The sequence below is a fragment of the Papio anubis genome, chromosome 3 (genome assembly GCF_008728515.1).
Source record: "Papio anubis isolate 15944 chromosome 3, Panubis1.0, whole genome shotgun sequence".
Taxonomy (NCBI): Eukaryota; Metazoa; Chordata; class Mammalia; order Primates; family Cercopithecidae; genus Papio; species Papio anubis.
Genome location: NC_044978.1, coordinates 164072122 through 164092012, shown reverse-complemented (window position 1 = coordinate 164092012; position 19891 = coordinate 164072122). Strand labels below are relative to the sequence as shown.

General features: G+C 37.4%; 1 protein-coding gene across 2 annotated transcripts in view; it reads left to right on the top strand.

Annotated features, from left to right (window-relative positions):
- The window catches only part of LOC101006170 (cytosolic beta-glucosidase), a 125617-nt gene that overhangs the window by 34421 nt on the left and 71305 nt on the right, over positions 1–19891 (top strand). For both annotated transcript variants that reach the window (XM_031664691.1, XM_031664690.1), the window contains exon 2: positions 10291–10518. In XM_031664691.1, coding sequence (XP_031520551.1) covers positions 10291–10518 — 228 coding nt within the window. The remainder of the gene's footprint in view (positions 1–10290; positions 10519–19891) is intronic.

The window sequence follows — 19891 nt, the reverse complement described above, 5'->3', positions numbered from 1 at the left end:
TTCAGTGTACCTCTAATTAACAAACCTTATGCAATGTTGAAGAGAATTAATTAGAGCAGACATCTTTGACTTTTTCTTGATCTTAAAAAGAATTTTTTTAGCATGTAGGTTTTTTTGGTAACTATTAGTTCCTACAATAGGGAGATTGCTTTTTATTTCCAATTTACTAACACTTTGATTCATGTACACATGTATGATTTTAACATTTGTATGTCTTGAGATGACCACATGGGTTTCTATCCATTTATCAGTGTTTAATTACATTAATGAATTTTCTAATGATAAACTAGTCTTGCATACCTGGGCTATAACTCAGATTTGTGAAACATTCTTTTTTATACCTGCTCAATTTGGCAACCCATTGTTTTGTTTAGCACGTTTGCAACTGTGTTCATGAGTGAGATTGGCTTATAACTTTTCCTTTATTGTAGTATCATTTTCTGGTTTGGTATCAAGATTATACTAGTCACATAAAATGAAGAAAATAATTTTTTCTTTTTCATTTTCTTGTGAGAATTTGCACAAGAGTAGAATTGTTTGGTTACTTCATTTTTTAAATGATTGTTGGATATCAGTTGTAAAACCAACTGGTTTTACAGTTAAAACCAACATTTTCTTTGTGGAAGATTTTACTACCAATAATTAGTAACTACTGATTTAATTTCTTAAATTGTCCAAAATTTCAAGTTTTTCATTTCTATTTGAGCCAATTTTGATGTTATAATTTTCTAGAATTTGTCATTTCTGTCTAAGTTTTCAAATGTATTTTATAAAGTTTTTTTTTTTTTCTTTTTTTGAGATGGAGTCTTGCTCAGTCACCCACGCTGGAGTGCAGTGGGGCGATCCTGGCTCACTGCAAGCTCCGCCTCCCAGGTTCACGCCATTCTCCTGCCTCAGCCTCCCGAGTTGCTGGGACTACAGGCACCCACCACCACGCCCAGCCAATTTTTTTTTTTTTTGTATTTTTAGTAGAGACGGGGTTTCACCATGTTAGCCAGGATGGTCTTGATCTCCTGACCTCGTGATCCACCTGCCTCCATCTCCCAAAGTGCTGGGATTACAGGTGTGAGCCACCGTGCCTGGCCTGAAGTTTTTAAAATAACATATAGATGCTGTAAGATTAATCTCTGCAGCTTTAGCTACGTTCCCCTTTGCATTTCTAACATTTATTTTTACTTCCTCATTTAAAAAAATATACACCTCAGAGGACTTTCTATTTTCTTAGACTTTTTAAAAAAATCGTCTTTTGCTTCTGTTAATCTCTATCCTGGGTTTTTTTTTTTTTTTCTATCTTATTATTTCTAATCTTACCTTAGTTTTTTTCTTTCTGTTTCTTAGTTTCTCCTTCTGTTTTCTGTACCATCTTTCTCTTCCTTCTTTTATTTTTCCTCTTCTTCCTCCTCTTTTATGTGATCAGCTCCATAACTTTGAGGTTTGCTTCTTTTCTAATACATACATTAATGCTTTCTGGTTTTTAAGGGTTTCTATTTAAGTACCACTTAAACCAGATGACACAATGTTTTAATATTTTGTGTTATTTAGTTTTTATTTTTATTCTTTGGTAACTACTATTATTTACTCCTTTTTCCCTTAAGTTCTTCATAAGTGCATTTTCATATTTCTGAACTTTTGGGGTTTCCTCATTATCTTTATTTATTGAATTCTAACTTAATTGGTCAGAAATCATTATCTGTATTTCCCCAAACTTGAAATTTACAAAGAGTTTATTTATGAAACAATTTGTGCAAAACTTTTATAGTGTTTTTTGTCTGCTTGAAGAGTATGTATTCTTCATAATTATAGCATTTGTTATTTTGCAATGTTATGTATATCAATTAGATCAAATCTGTTAATGTCTGACTCTCGCTTTTCGGTGGCTGAGAAAGGGGTTAGTTAAATCCTCCCATTTTGGAGGTGGCTTTGACAACATTTTTTAGTTGTGTCAATTTTTGCTTCACATATTTTGAAGCCATATTCTTAGGTGCATGTACATTTAAAATAGTTTTATAATTATGTAGTGACCTGTGTTCTCTCTAGTAATGCTTTTTAAGTCTTTTTTTAATGCTGTTTTATTTGGGGGAGGGGCAGAGTATCATATTTTGACTTTCAATTTTCCTATATCTCCATGTTTTAAAAGTGTGAGTATAGTAAATAGCATATCACTGGATTTTAAAAATTTAGCTAACACCGCATGTTCTCACTCATAAGTGGGAGCTGAACAATGAGAACACATGGACACAGAGAGGGGAACAGCACACACCAGGGCCTGTTGGGGGTTGGGGGATGAGGGGAGGGAACTTAGAGGACAGGTCAGTAGGTGTAGCAAACCACCATGGCACACGTATACCCATGTAACAAACCTGCATGTTCTGCACATGTATCACATTTTTTCTTTTTTTTAGAAGAAATAAAGAAAAACAAAAATTAAAAAATTATATATGGTACTAAAGCAAATAAAGCACTAATAGCTGAAAAAATAATTTAGTCTGACAATGTATGTTTTTTCACCAAGTTTACTTCATTGACTTATATTGTTAGAATGGATAATTTTTATTGTGTCCTGCCATCTGACTTTATGCTTTTTCTTTTGCTAACTATGTATTTTTTAATTTTTTCATTTTCTTGCTCTTTTTTGATGTATTTGGTTTTCCCCAACTATCATGATGGTTAGGAGTATGAGCTCTGAGATCCAGCTGTCTCAGTTAGAGTCTCAGCTTTAGCATTTACTAATCTGGGCAAGTTACTTAACCTATTTCTGTTTCTTTTTCTAAAAATGGAGATAAGGATGACAGTTACTTTATAATGTTGTTGTGAGGAGTTAATATGTATAACATGCTAGGATGGGGCCTGGCACAGAACTTGCTATAGATGTGTTTGGCTCTTCTTTAAAAACCACAAGTTTCATTTCTAAGAGTGCTTTACTATAAATTTTGACCTAAATACAAAATGTAACAAAGTAAAATGTTAATCAATATCTTTTTTCCTCTTCTTAACAATATAAATGCCTGAGAACACTTTAACTCTGATATTTTACCATTTGATTTCTAGGGTTTTTCTTTTTTGCTATAGCATTTTAGTTTTATCTACTTGTTACTCTTTTTAATTCTCACAAAATAGAAATTTTATTATTGCTTTATATGTTAATAGTTTGTTTAGATTATCTACAAATTTACTATGTTTTTACTATTCTGTCTTTTCTAATGTTTAAATAATACATTTTCTTAATTTATTTTCGTGCTAAATTTAATATAATAAAATGACTTAAAGAATCAAAACAAGATTGTTTCTGAAACCATCAATGTCTTGCCACTTTCATGTCTCCTTCTCTAGAGGGAAATTCTTTTAACTCTTCCAATCATCTTTTTACCATTGACTTCTGTATTTTAAATTAACATGCTTGTATTACTAGTTCTTGATGTTTTCTACTGTAGACATAATCAGGTAACTTCTCATTGTGAAAGACGAGCATTATCTCTTTGTTAGTCTTCTTTCCTTCTATCTTCCTACCTTCACTACTCTGTGAAAGATTCCAACACCATAATCCTCCCCAAATAATCAGATTTTAATTGTATTTAGATCAGTGGTCAGGGTTTACCTCATTGTAACCACTGAAACTTATTTACACCTGAACCACATAGTATACTGTTATTATTTTGATTTTCCAGAACAACATTTTCAGACAAAGTTAATACTTGTCTTCTATTTGTTCATTTTGTTTTCTGTGTGTTTATTGCTAATTAAATCTAATATTTTTTATTTGTGTACATTTTCTCTCATTCTGGCATACTAGATAGCCCTAGTGATTAGTGATGTAAGGAATCTTTCATGTACTTATCACTACTAGTCATCAGGGAAATGCAAATCAAAACCACAATGAGACATTGCTTCATACATAATATGATGACTACTATTAAGAAAAAACAGAAAATTTCAAGTGTCAGCTAAACTGTGGAAAAATAGGACACCTTGTGCCCTGTTGGTGGGAATGTAAAATGGTGGAAGTGCTATGGAAAACACTATGGTGGGTCTTCAAAAAATTAAAAAGAGAATTACCAAATGATTTAGCCATTCCACTTCTGGGTATATACCTAATAGGTCTGAAAGCAGAGTCTTGAAGAGATATTTGCATGTTATGTACATAGTAGCATTATTCGGAATAAACTGGAAATAACCCAGTGTCTATTGACAAATGGTGGATCAATGAAATGTGGTACACATGTATGATGAAGTTTCACTAAGCCTTAAAAAGAAAGAAAATTCTGACTCATGCTACAGCATGAATGAAACTTGAGGACATTATGCTGTGCAAAATAAATCAGTTACAAAAAGACAAATACTGCATAATTTCACTTATTTGAGGTAGCTAGAGTAGTCAAAACCAGAAAGTAGAATGGTGGTTACTAGGGGCTTGGAGGAGGAAGGAATGTTGAGTAATTGTTTAATTTTTGCAGTGTTTTAGTTTTGAATATTTAAAAAACTCTGGAGAAACGATAGTGTTGATGGTTGCTAAAAAATATGAATATATATTTATGTCCACAGAACTATGAAGCAAAGCCTGTAATCCCAGCAGGAGGCAGGCAGACGGATCATGAGGTCAGGAGATGTGAGCCATCCTGGCTAACATGGTGAAACCCGTCTCTACTAAAATACAAAAAATAGCAGGCTGGTGGGCGGGCGCCTGTAGTCCCAACTACTCGGAGGCTGAGGCAGGAGAATAAGCTTCCAGGAGGCTGGAGCTTGCAATCCGGCCACTGCACTCAACTTTCAGGCTGACAGAGACTCAAGTCTCAAAAAAAAAAAAAAAAAAAAAGGTTAAGACGGTAAATTTGATGTTGTGTATTTTACCACAATTAGAACAATATTTTTGTTAGTTCAAGATGCACATTAAAATGATTACAGATTGAATGAGGAAGCTTGGGTGGATTCAGACAAAAAAGATTGGCAAAGTGTTGAAAACTGCTGCAGATGAGTGACAAGTACATGGGTTTCATGTTATTCTACTTTTATGACTGTTGAAAGTCCCATGATAATTCATTTTTTTAAATAAAACTTACATAATGGTTAATTTTATGTGTCAACTTTACTGAGCTATGAGATGCCCACTTATCAGGTAAAATACTATTTCTAAGTGTGTCTGTGAGGGTGTTTCTGAAATAGATTAGCACTGGAATTTGTAGATTGAGTAGAGAAGATCACTCTCATCAATGTGGGTGGGCATCACCTAATCAGTTGATTTGAATAGAACAAAAGGCAAGGAAGGGAAAAGTTGCTCTGAGCTGGACACTTATTTCTTGTCCTCATACATTGGCACTCCTGATTCTTGGACTTTCAGACTTAGATTCAGTTATACCACCAGCTTAACAGCTTTTCTGGTTCTCCAGAATGCAGATAGAAGACTGTGGCACTTCTTGGTTTCCAAAATTGAGTAAGCCAATTACTATAATAAAAATATATCTATACCTTATTGGTTTTGCTTTTCTGGAGAACCCAGACTAACACAACATACTAGATACTCTATTTGTATTATCTTCTTGAGGAAGTAGCTCTCACAGCCTGTCACCTGCTCAGACTGGGTAGTCCCTGTGTCTGTTGCATAGCTATCATCCTGGAAGTTTCCCTTTGCCTTTATACTCCTGCATGAGTTTGCAAAACAAAATACCTTTTGTCTGTGTTCATACATTCCTGATCTCTCTCTCTCTTTTTATAAGGACACTAGACATTTGGATTAGACCCTCACCCTTATAACCTCATTTAACCATCATTACCTCCTTCAAGACCCTATCTCCAAATCCAGTCACATTGGGGGTTAAAGCTTTAATACATAAATTTTGAGGTGCCACAATTTAGTCCATATCTAATATGGTTTCACTGTGTCCCCACCCAAATCTCATCTTGAACTCTAGTTCCCATAATCCCTACGTGTCATGGGAGGGACCTGGTGGGAGGTAATTGAAACACAGGGGCAGTTACCTCCATGCTGTTCTCATGATAATGAGTGAACTCATCTGCCTGAATTCACTCTGCACTTCTCCTTGATGTTGTCATGTGAAGAAGGGCATGTTTGCTTCCCCTTCTGCCATGATTGTGAATTTACTGAAGCCTCCCCAGCCCTGAGGCATTGTGAGTCAATTTAACCTCTTTCCTTTGTACATCACCCAGTCTCAGGTTATACCTTTATTAGCAGCATGAGAACAGAGTAATAAAATATCACTCAGTGATTTTCTTTGTCAATTTCTTCTCCTGAATTTCTTTTTTTCCTGGACCCTAGATCTTTATTTTCCTTGATTATATCATTGTTTTAGTAAAATTTATCCTCCAGTACTATCCAAAGAGAGGAAAATTTTTGAGACCTCATATATCTGAAAAACATCTTTTTCCCATTCTCACACTTAATGGTTTGATGGCTGAATTGTGCTTACAAATATTGAGGAGTAATTTCCCCTCTCCACCCAAGTTTGAATTAAGCTAATTTTTTTGTTCTCTCTTTCTGCAGGTCGGGTTTGTCTCTAGTTCTTGCGCAGGGTATGAAGTCCTTGCATACTAGCTTTTTGTGACCATCCCTATTTATACTTTTCATCTTTGGTGCATCTTAGACTTTGTCTCCTTTCTCCCTTGTTCCACAAGCCATTAAAATAAAAGCTAAGAAGGTCTGAACTTGGCAGACACTCCCAGTACAAAAGCCTGCATCTCTACTCACTTATGCCTCTGAATTACCCCTCCCTCTTTGTTTTTGGAACACCTAACCTCTGCTAGATTAACAATGCATTTAAAAATGTATTTCCCACATGTAATCCAACAATCATAATTGCTTGGAGGATGACTCTGAGTATGCAGTCCACCTGGAAACAGCAGTCATCATAAAGGACACCATGCTTTTAGAATGTGGGCATAATTGCAATGGGAGATAATTTCTAATGGACAAATGAGTTATTAATATCATTCATATAGTAATATTTACGTTAAAAGTAATAACAAATACTGGTCTTTATATGATTTTTATCCAATTTCAGTTATAATTGTTAGTTATCAATTTGAAGTTTAGTTTTTTGTAGAAACAATGTTGTTTAGTTCTGCTTTGTCTAGCTAGTACATGTGGAGAATGAGCGACTCCACCTCAGTACCTGTTCCTGCTAAGTGACATTGACCTGTTAAAATTGTCAAACCTTGTTTCAGTTATGTTAGTTGTACTACTTTCCAAAGTGTATAAATTATGTTTTGCACTTCTTAGTCTTGACTAATGAAGTAGTTTGGTCATCAGTTGACTTTTTCTTCATCACTCTGTGTAATTATTACTAAGAGCAGCATGGGTCAATGGCAGAATCTTAGACTTCTAAGATCTGAATACAAATCTTAGCACTGTTACTTACTAACGGTGTGATCTTATTCAAGTTACTTGTAAGTGATGTGGTGAAGCTGGCTTGTGCTGGCTCACGAGAGCCTATTGAGTTTGTGTGAGCTGATTCTTTAACACGGACTTTATTAAAAATTATTCATATAAGCTTACAGGTAAATAATGTATATCAAAAACAAAGTCAGTAAACACTTAAAATCATTACTTAGCTAATTACCAAATTTCACTGTTTTCTGTGGTCTTGAGGTAATTTAGATCTCTTGTATCTCAACAGGAGAAACACTGTAATATGGTGTGCTGCTACTGCTCGTCTTTTTCCAGCTCTGCCTTTAGTGATATCATGGTTGCAGAAATTGGCTGGTACTAGAAGTCATTATTTGATTTATTGTTTTGTTAGTTGTCTAGACCTTAAGAAGTGATAGGAAACATGTTAATAATACAGATTCAACTTAAAAGTAAGTTATGTTTGTGGCTGTGGTGTTGTGAGTAGCACCAAAAATTGAGGAGAGCTTCCAGTGTTTGAAAACTATTACCTGATTCAGCAGAGAAGTAGCTCATGTCACTGGTTAAAAGTGAAGTTTTGGTACATCTTTTGTGTTCTTTTCCTTCTGCCTGTGAATATAAGCAAAAATATTAACCAAAAGTCATATGATAACTACACACATTTGTCAAATTACAACTGTAGGTTGGCTACTGATATGGTTTGGCTCTGTGTGCCCCCAAATCTCATCTTGAATTGTAATCCCCATTTGTTGAGGGAGGGACCTGTAATCCCCACACATCAAGGAATGGAGGTGATTGGATCATGGGAGTGGTTTCCCCCATTGTTCTCATGATAGTGAATGAGTTCTCACGAAATCTGATTGATTTATAAGTGTTTGAAAGGAAGCACTCCTCCTTCACTATTTCTCTTTATTTTGCCACCTTGTGAAGAAAGTACCTGCTTCTTCTTCCCCCATGATTGTAAATTTCCTGAGGCCTCCCCCGCCATGCAGAACTGTGAGCGAATTAAACCTCCTTTGTTTATAAATTACCCAGTCTCGGGTAGTATCTTTATAGCAGTGTGAGAACAGGCTAACACAGCTACCAATATGACTTTGCCAAAAATCTAAAAGGGCATTCTATGAGAATCAGTTGGTTATATGGAGCTCATAGAAAAGAGAATTGCATAGTTTATTATCTGTAAATTGTGTATTATGCATGCTTTATATCAGCAAAATTGATAATAAACATATATACATATAGGTCCATGCTTATTTTTTAACAGATAGTGAGTTAAATATATGCCAATACACCACTGCTTAAGCTGACATTAAGCTTTTTCATTTATTAAATGAATCATCCAAAACTATGAGCATCGTACTTCAAAAATTTTAGTTTTGCGTTTGTTCCTATTTCATGCTATGAATACCACTCTTCTTTTATCTCCATTCCTTCTAAACCCCCTATGTAGACATAACTTGAGAGTCACTGGAATGTGTAAAACTATTTGCTTCTATAATTACATGGCTCCAAAGTAAAATACTTTCGAATATTCATAGCTTTTTTTTGTATAGGTATTTAGTATTCAACTTTGATATCAATGATCACTTTTGTTTTTGTCAGAGCTCCTTCTTTTAGCAGTCTCTTCTGTATCCTTATGGGGCCGTCCATGATTTCTTATCACTCCTGCTGTCCTGAGGTTGGAACTGGAGACTATACCGTATCCTTTTAGATCTGTGCACAAAATATGAGTATGTAGATGCTCAATGAGGACCTGGAGGACCTTCCTGTAATTGTTTTCATCTACTTTACTCTAGCTGTGACCTCTTTTCTTACATAATAATTATAAGATATACATTAGGCTTATAAAAAGGGATTGTGATATTATACATTAGGCTTATAAAAAGGGATTGAGAAAAATGTAATAAACAGCCCATCATATACCTTCTACCTTTTTTAATGAATGAAACATAAGAGATACATTTGGGGGCCCTGTAGACCCCTCCCTGGTTCCACTTCCTTCTCTTTTCCTCAAAGGTGATCACTCACCTGAATGGATCATTCCCAGGCATGTGGTACTTCTACCTCACGTGTATATGCTCAGAACATACATGGATTGTTATACATAGTTTTAAATACATAAAACATGATAAACACACTGGATATGTTCTTTTTATTAAATTAATGGACTTTATATTTTAGATCAGTTTTAGGGTTACAGGAAAGTTGAGCAGAAAGAGACCTCCTCTGACTGCAGCCCACACTTGGATACATGCCCTTCCCTGGTTTCTGAAAAAGAAAGGGCCTTTACATTGGCTGTTATGTAAGTTCCCCAAACAGGAGACACGACATAGTTCACTCTGGTATTCCCTGGACTTGGTGTCCTGCCTGACATATAGCATTTGCTGAATCAAGGGCGGTATGAATGAATGAATTTCAGATAGCAATATCATATCAACCATGGTGGAAACCAGGGCTCCCTCCCCTCCAGAGATGGACTGGACCATCACAGCCTCCATTGTCAGAGAATAGGAGAATAGAGTTTAAATATCAAGGGCCATACATAAAGTCCCGAGATCCTGTCATGTATAAGGACAAGGCGTGTCAGTCATGGCCGGGGGGAATGTTTGCAAGGAGGAGATGTTTCAACTCAGATATTTATAAGCCGGGGCCTGCCTCTGTTTACCAGCTGGGAGATCTTCAGATAATGAACCATGAAAGCCTGCTATGCAGTGGTGCTATGCAATAATTTTTCATTTGCCACCAGTCAGCTTCAGGGATCAAGGACAGCTAAACACATAACCCGCTCATGCATGTTATTTTAAAGGCGTATTTTAAAGTTGTAAATATGGTACATTGAGTTAATGAGGTATGTTCTTTTGGTGACAAATATTTACATTCCACATATGCCTCTTGATGTCAAGAGTGTAACTGTTTCATTTTCTTCTTTTTCTCAGGAGGCTGGGATGCAGATGGAAAAGGCCCTTGTGTCTGGGACACATTTACTCATCAGGGAGGAGAGAGAGTTTTCAAGAACCAGACTGGCGATGTAGCTTGTGGCAGCTACACTCTGTGGGAGGAAGATTTGAAATGTATCAAACAGCTTGGATTGACTCATTACCGCTTCTCTCTTTCCTGGTCACGTCTGTTACCTGATGGGACGACAGGTTTCATCAACCAGAAAGGCAAGTGTTTCTTAAAAATAGAAGGTTGCAGCTTTAATTCAAGGTTATTGCTGCAGTCTGGCATAATTAATCCAGTATGCTATTCTGCAATGTAGCTTTGAAATTGCAAGTTTTTCGAGTGATTATGGGATGAATTTTTTGAAATGGGTTTGCATTAGTTTTCACAGTAATATTTTGGTTTCCTTTGACTGTTGAGATCTTTTCTGGGGGTGGTGAGTGGGAGGGAGTTTAGAATAAGTGTTTTATTATATAACATGAGTGTTAATCTGAAGGTAAATTTAAAAAATTTGTATTAAACTATTTTCAGTTGTGTAACCCTGTGATGAGTTATGAAAAGTCCTTAAGAACTTGAGATGATTCTAAGCACCTCAATTAGGGCTGAATTAGTGGAGCTAATTAACTAGCATAGGGATTAGCATCAAGGCCCCTGCAGTTCACTTACTTAAGGTTAAGTCCAGCTACATCACTTGCTATCTGGGCAAACATCTCTTGGGCATCGTTCAGTGCCTCAGTTTCTCCATGAATAGAAAAGAATGCTGTAATAGTGACTAATTCAGAGAGTTATTGGAAGGTTAAATGAAATAATCTTAGTAAAGTGCTTAACACAGTAGCTAACATTTCATAAGCATTTAGTAAGTGTTAGCTATTCTTCTTCTTATGGCTTGTGAATAAAAGTACCACTCATTGCTCTATTGAATGCCTGTTATTTAGGAGGCATTTTTCACCCATTTTCTTTAATTCTCACCACCAGTAGGGAAGGCATAGTGATCATATTTTACAGAGGTGTATGTCCAAACCCACATATTTGGCAAATGGTAGATCTGTTATTTAAACCTAAGGTCTAGCAAGCTCTTTCTACAAAGCATGGTTGGAAAACAATGACCTGAAGGCCAAATGTGGCCTGTCACCTATTTTTGTTAATAAAATTTGATTGAAACATAGTCATGTCTGTTCATTATGCATCATCTATGGTTACTTTTCCACTTTAATGGCAGAACTGAGTAGTTGGGGCAGAGACCATATGGCCTGCAAAGCCTCAAATATTTGCTATCTGGTCCTTTACAGGAAAAGTTTGCCAACCCTTGCACTACAACATATGGTTTCTTAATGAAGATGCTTTATTACTACTTTGTCTTAGAAAAGATTTTACACTGTCCATAGGACTGGGACTAAGTGAAGCAATGAGGTGCCTAGGGCATAAAATTTAAGGAGAGCCTCTTAAATTTAAGGAGAGGCCTCATTTGTATGACTTAAGAGAACACCTGCCCGCCTCACCATACCTCCCATCCCAAGAACCTTCATTGATACAAAGGCATTATTCATGAGTAACTTATGTGATCCCCTATATAGAACAACCCTTGATGACAATTCCTAGATGGGTTTGTGCACTTGAAAAGCTCATTTTATTTAAGGTGGGGTAATCTTTGCATCATGAAATAGAATTGCAACTCATGCACTCACAGGTAGAATCAACCTCAGAGTAGCTTCCCTCATGTAGGGACAGTGCAGGATTAGCAGGTCCTTTCATTTCCTGATTCTGAAGACATTGGCCCATGACCAGTTGCTCCTGTTGAGATGTCTACTTTCTCGCCATCACTGACTAGTTTTATTTATGTTGAATGGGAGGTAATTTGTTGTTCAGTTTAAAAGTGAACTCATTATCTTCAATCTTCCTAATCCAACATCTATATTCTCCCTTCTTTCTGGTACCACCATACTCCAAAGTCTAAAAAACAAAAGTAACCTTTGAATCCTTGCTTGTGTTTTCTTCTTCCATCTAATGGGTTGCTGAATATGGTCCATTCTAATTATGACTTTTTAACTTATCTTCTAATCCCTCTTTTTTGCCCCTGCCCTAGTTTAGGTGTTTATCATTCTTACAAGGACTTTTTGATATATTCTTGATGGATCTATGTGTTTTCCCCTTCTCTCTGTCCTTTACTTTCTATAAGATGCCATCATAACAATTTTCCTAAAGCTCGACCCAAATCACATTGTTTTGATCATCTCCTGCTAAAAGTGAAGCAAGATGCACAGTGGCTCATGCCTGTAATCCCAGCACTTTGGGAGGCTGCGGCAGGTGGATCACCTGAGGTTGGGAGTTTGAGAACAGCCTGACCAACATGGAGAAACCCCATCTCTACGAAGAATACAAAATTAGCTGGGTGTGGTGGTACGCACCTGTAATCCGAGCTACTTGGGAGGCTGAAGCAGGAGAATCACTTGAACTCGGAAGGTGGAGGTTGCCATGAGCCAAGATCACACCATTGCACTCCAGCCTGGGTAATAAGAGTGAAACTCGGTCTCAAATAAAAAAAAAAAATAATAATAATAGTAATAATAATTTAGTTACCTAAAGCCTCGATATGCAGTCCATCCTCCTTCATATATCATTCCAGGCTCAATTTGACTTAGACTTAACACCTCCAAAACTTTGCAGGCTGAAATTACCCCATGCATATGATCATGTAATATCCCAAACACACATTGGTACAGGTCTACAATCTTTTATCTGTAAGTATAAGTAACTCACTACTTGTTAAACATACCATGCAGTTTTCCACCTTGTAGGAAGTTGCTTAAGGTTTTTCTTCTGCCTAGAATGGGCTTTCTTTAACCCCAAGTATACCTACTGAAAGCCTGTTCTGCTGTTCAGGTCTAGCACAATTGCCCTCTTCTTTAAAGTGGTTCTCTATTCTAAGCCAGAAAAAAAATCTCTCTCTCCTCTCTCTCTTTTTTTATTCTCATGGCACTTTGCAAAGCTCTTAAGATATTTCTCACATTCTTCATCGTTAACTGTTACTATATCCCATGTTAGACTATCGGTGCCTTAAGTTTAATTCAATTCAATGAAAGTGTGCTGAATGTCTATTGTGTCAGGGACCGTGCTAAGTACTCATGACATTCATATTAGAGAATCCCTGGAATTGTTTACAGTGTAATGGGTAGATAATTCTGCCTTGTTACCCTTGTAATCTAGTCCAGCACCATCCATGGAAGGGATTCAGTAAAAATTACTGAATTCGATTGAATGAGGTCAATAACAATCAAAAAAATGACTCTAAGGGTAGTAATGCTTGCCTTTCATTGAGCATATAATATACAGAGCTCACCATGCAAACATTGCACATATTTTTGTTGATTTTAACGTTCATAACAGTCCTATGAGTAAGGGGCATCTCTAAACAGAAGGAATAATGCTAACATCAGAAATAGAGTTAGGCATAAATTTGCCAAAATGACAAATTTAGTTAGGTTCAACCTAGGCTTGTCTAATATAAAAAAATCTTTTATCTAGTCTAGGGCTCAGTCAGTCTGGCCAAACCACTTGAATTCTCTGTGCTACAGTTTCCCTGTTGGTTAAATGAAGTGGAAGCCTCATGGTACTAAAACTCCTTGCACTCATTCTAGGAGTTTGGAGTTTTTACTGAGCTTCCATTTGGATGGTAAACAACAACAACAAAAACCAAAAACCCACCAACTTGTAGTATTGGTCCACAATGCCATATCTGAAGTTCTAAAATCCAAAAGGCTCTTATTACTAATCTTTCTAAAATTAAATTGGCAGCAAAAGCTAACTTGAATTGTTGTGAATATTTATTCTGTTTTTGAGAATATTTATTTATTTGACATATTGAGAGATACTGACTCAGATTCACTGAGAGTGTTAATATACGGTATATGCTCCTTGTTTCCTTTCTAAAACTCAAACATTCTGTACTCATATGCCCCTAAGATTTTCAGATACAAGATTATATACCTGTCCCAATATGTCAACATATTAAGCTTTGAAAACCAACTTGAGATACTCAGAAGTTCGTAGAGGTACACTGTAGATTAGCAATCCAAGAGCAAGGAAACCAAAACCACCAGAGAGTGGAGGTGGTGCTACCGGAGCCATGGAAACCACTCGAATATTGTGGAGAAATTGCTCGTGCAGATCTCATGTGGGGATCACATGCCCATAGCACTGAGCTTTTTGTGTTTGGCCCTACCTTTGGTAAAACCATAGCTGATTAATATTACAGGCTTTGCTTTGAACAAGAGGGCACTGGAGGTGCATCCAGGAGGTGGCATTTCAATAAGCAGTTGCTCATTCTTGTGCAGTGATCTGTTGAAGCAGTTGGAATGGTTTTAACTTGGAAAGGCCATCTCTTTTTTCTCATTTAAATATTTTCTCAAAAAGCATGTGAAGAATTAGAAAGTCCCTGTCACTGTTCTTCCCAAGGAACCCCCTTTCTGTGTTTGACTATCCATTTCAAATCTTGATTATAGGACATTTGGAAACTTGTAAAATTCTACGTCCCCAAACTAGAAGAATATTTTTATGAAGTGGAATTGTTACACAGACTGTCTCTTTCAAATGTCAGTTTTTCAAGGTTTAACAAGAAAAGATTGAGTTGGCAACTGAAATAATATATTCCTGCATTTCTCAAATGTTCAAGTACATGTTCATATCTGCCACAAATGTAAATTTCAGGCGATTAGTGGGAAGCCCAAGTATTGGAAATAAAAAAAGGGGGAATATTTGTGCAGAATTTAGTGCTCACTTTAAGATTTAAAATATGAGTGTTCTTAGCAGGAATGGTTTAAATAAATTAACTAAACAAGCATTAATCTTGTATTCTATGTTGGGCACTATAATAGACTGAAAATGGCCCTCCAAAGGTGTTCATGTTCTGATTCTTAGGAATTTTGAGTATATTAGCTTGCATGGTAAAACAAACTTTACAGATGTGTTTAAGGGAAGGATTTTGAGAGGCGGAGATTGTCCTGGACTATCTGTGTGGTCCCAGTATAATTACATGGGTCCTTAAAAGAGAGAGGTAGAAAGATCAGAGTCAGAGAGAAGAGGTAAAAGAGATAATGATTACAGCAGAGGTCAAAGAGAAGAGATGAGGATGAAGATGGGAGAAGAAGCCATGAGAGAAGGAATGCAGGTGTCCTCTAACTCCCGCAAAAGGTAGAAAGATGGATTCCACCTGAGAGCCTCCAAAAAGAATGTAACCTTGCTGACATCTTGACTTTAGCCCAATAAGCACTGTTTTGGACCTCTGGTCCCCAGAACTGTAATGTAACGCATTTGTCTTGGTCCTGCCATTAAGTTTGTGGTACTTTGTTTTAACAGCAATAGAAAACTAATGCAGACAGTGTGGCAAGAGAACACAGGAGCAGGTAAAGAAATTGATGGGAGGTGGGGGATCACAAGGTCAGGAGATCAAGACCCTCCTGGCCAACATGGTGAAACCCTGTCTCTACTAAAAATACAAAAATTAGCTGGGTGTGGTGGCGCATGCCTGTAATCCCAGCTACTCGGGAGGCTGAGGCAGGGGAATTGCTTGAACCAGGAAGTCATAAGTTTTAGTGAGTTGAGATTGCTCTCCAGCCTGGGTGACAGAGCGAGATTCTGTCTAAAACAACAACAACAACAACAACAACAACAACAACAACAACAAAACCCAAAAAAACAAAAAAAAAAAAAAAAGAAAGAAAGAAAGAAAAGAAAAGAAACTGATGGTGTGAATGGTGTGACTCTAGAAAGGTGTGAATCAAAGAAAGGTGTAAACTTGATGCATGATGGTAAGCATGAGATCAAAGTGAATTCTATGTTACTTTTTTTGTTGAAGGAGGATTCTAGATCAATTTTTTTTTTTTTAATTTGAGACATCATCTTTGCAAGTTCCAACCATGCCCTCTTCTAAGGGAATTCCCCTATATCTTTGTTTTATATAATCCTGCTTGACTCCAGGTCACAACTGACAGGACAAAGGAGAGACGTTTTCACTGGGTTGTATATGAGCTGTGACCTCATGGAAAATATGGCCAAACCAGTTGAATTCTCTGTGCTACAGTTTGCTCCATTATTTTCTTCCCTCAAGGATGTTCTGAATTGAGGTACTGAGAGGATGAGTTGGTTGGTGGTTGGCACTGGGGCACAGAAGTAGCTTTGGCAGGTGGGATGGCCATTTTGAGACCATGACAGATTGAGTGTGTAAAGAAAACTGGTTCTTTCTTAAGTATATATTTTTTGGTTTTATCTCTGCTGCTCGAATCAGAAGGAAAAGCTGTTTCTGAAAGAAGAAAAGAAATGGAGCAGATGTGTTGAGAGAAGCTGGGATGGAAGAGATCAGTTTTCCCTGAGAAGCAAAGATTTTCTCAGCACCCAACTTCAATTCTTTTGGCTTCCACTTGCCATTATTTTCTGTCATTGAGTCCCCGATCTATTTCTGTCATTTAAAATAATATCCGCTGCATCTATATCTACTACCCAATTGCCCCCAATGCCACCTTTGTATTTGAGTTCATCTGGGTTGGTTGATTTTTCTTATATCCAAAAGACCTCTACCTCAAATATGTTTCATATTTTCTAAGATCAAATATGCAGAAATGAGCTTAATTAAAACAGAGAAGATAATACTGACTATGAAAGAAAGCTGTAGAATTTTTAATCCTTAAAATAATCAATTCTGTCCTAAATACCCAGAAGCAGAACGGGATCCAAATGACCTCTCAAAGTTTCAGAATCCCTAGATTGATAACAGGTGATCATTTAAAAAATACACATTTATTCAGATAATTTATCAGTGACTTACGCCATTCTGAAAAACAAAGTTAAGTAACCCTTTGACAAATTTATTCTCATTCAATACTCACATGCTCCTAAGGTGGCAGTATGAACATTCCCATTTTACAGATAGGATACGGAAGTGTAGAGAGACCAAGTGATTTGTCCAAGATCCTTTGACTGAGTTTTCTGGGTCTGGGGCTCTCCTCTTAAAAATCCCACTCTGGTCGGGCACAGTGGCTCAAGCCTGTAATCCTAGCACTTTGGGAGGCTGAGGCGGGCGGATCACGAGGTCAGGAGATGAAGACCATCCTGGCTAACACAGTGAAACCCTATCTCTACTAAAAATACAAAAAAATTAGCTGGGCGAGGTGGCGGGCCCCTATAGTCCCAGCTACTCGGGAGGCTAAGGCTGGAGAACGGCGTGAACTTGGGAGGCAGAGTTCGCAGTGAGCTGAGATCGCGCCACTGCACTCCATTCTGGGAGACAGAGTGAGATTCTGTCTCAAAAAAAACAAAAACAAAAAAAAACAAAAACCAAAAAACAATCCCACTCCATTTCATGGAAAAGTTTCATTACGACATTGAATAAACTGTGTGATCGAGAAGTAAAGTGCTTAATTCTGGGATGGTGAATATTAATTATGCAATGCTCTGTTTCTCTGCTGTGCTGATGTGTGAGAAGAAAAATTTCTTAAAATTTACTTATCTTCATTTCAACGGACGGTTATCATGTGGTTTGAATTACATCGATTGTCCATCATTAATGACTTCTCCACAAAGGGGGGAAAAAGGAATTTGATATTGTGATCAGGTCTGAAGTAGGTGACCATGAAGGCTGGTAAAATAGAATCACATGTTTCTGGTATAGGAACATTAGTAAACATGAGAAGTGGGATGTCATAGTGAGAACAGCTTAGTCTTTATAGTGAGACAGACTGTGATTAAATGTGGGCCACGCCATTTGTCAACATTGAGACTCTCTGAATCTCAGTTTTCTCATTTTTAAACGGGAATAAAAACACGCATCTCTAGAGCTTAGTGCTTGGATTTGGCAAAATGCATGACATCTGGTACATATAGTATGAGTTCAATAGACGAAAGCTAATATTATTTTCATGTTCAAAGTCAATGGAAAGGGTTGGCTATGAAAACCCTCTCACATACCAACACCCAGATTAGTTTATCATATTATCTTTAGATATCTCATTTACAAATGTAGAAATGTGGGTTTACAGGGGCCCGGGGTGGGATGGTGAAATACTCTTTCATTGAGAGAAAAAAAGGAAAGTTTATAAAATTTCATGAGTATATTAGTTTGTACTGCTACTGTAACAAACGATCACATATTAGCTTCTTAAAACAACACAAATTCGTTACCTTAGAGTTCTGTAGGTCAGAAGTCTGTCATGGGTGTCTATGAGGCTGAAATCAAGATACCTGTAAGGCTGTTTCTTTCTGAGGGATCTTTGGAACAGTCTGTCTCTTGGTGCATTCAGGTTGGCAGAATTCAGTTCCTTGTGACTGTAGAACTGAAATCTTTATTATCTTTCTGGCTATCAACTAAGGACTGTTCTCAGCTTCCAAAGGCCATCTACATTCCTTGGCTCGTGGTCCCCAACCTCTATTTTCTTTTCTTTTCTTTCTTTTCTTTTCTTTTTTTTTTAATGAGACAGAGTCTCACTCTGTTGCCCAGGCTGGAGTGCAGTGGCCCAATCTTGGCTCATTGCAAGCTCCGCTTCCCAGGTTCAAGTGATTTTCCTGCCTCAACCTCCCAAGTAGCTGGGACTACAGGCACGCACCACTACACCCAGCTAATTCTTGTATTTTTTTTAGAGACAGGGTTTCACCATGTTGATCAGGCTTGTCTCAAACCCCTGACCTCATGATCCACACGCCTCTGCCTCCCAAAGTGCTGGGATTATAGGCATGAGCCACCGTGTTTGGTCCCCTTCTTCCAGTTTTAAAGCCAGCAATAGTGGGTTGAGTTTCTCTCAAGCTGCCACTTCTCCTCTTCTTCCATTGTTGCGTCTCTCTGACCCACTCTTCTGTCTTACTCTTCCACTTCTAAAACTCATGTCTTTATATTGTTTCCACCTGGACACTCTAGAAAACTCTTCCCAACTCAAGGTCCATACCTTAATTGCATCTGCCAAGTCCCTTTTGCCATGGAAGGTAGCATGTTCACCGGTTTCATGGATTAGAGAATGGACATCTTTGGGGGGAGGATGAGTTTTTCTGCTACCAAGTGAGAAATAGCACAGAACTGTGTCTTCCAAATATGGAGTTGTTATGCATGATTCACAGTACATTCCAGTTTGCAAAATAAATGAGCTGGTGTCAAAAATACCCGCTTACCCAGACAGAGAGAAAACACATGATTGTGCATAATTTGGCTTCTGCTTACCTTGCTCATCTCTCACCATTCTTATTCCTCTTTTGATACACTCTCCTTATACTGAATTCTTTATTCCCAGAAAGAGAGTGAATAGACAAATACTGGCCAGGTCATATCTGATAATAAAACTCTGACTGACAAAGGAAACCCAGAAAGTCAAACCACAGCCTCTGCAGCAAGTAGCCCAGAATAGTCACAGTGTGGTCAACTGACACCTTCTCTATTTTCTACCCCCTGCTCCCTGCTTCCAACTCAGGAGCAACCAGAGAAAACCAAATATGCTCCCCAAACTAATCACAATGGATGCCCTGCTTCTAGTTAGCGCTCCAATGCTTCCCAAGGCCAACAACCTTTAATCAGGGCACACCCAAGGGTTCTCTTTTTTCCACTCTAAAGCTTTTCCTCTGTCC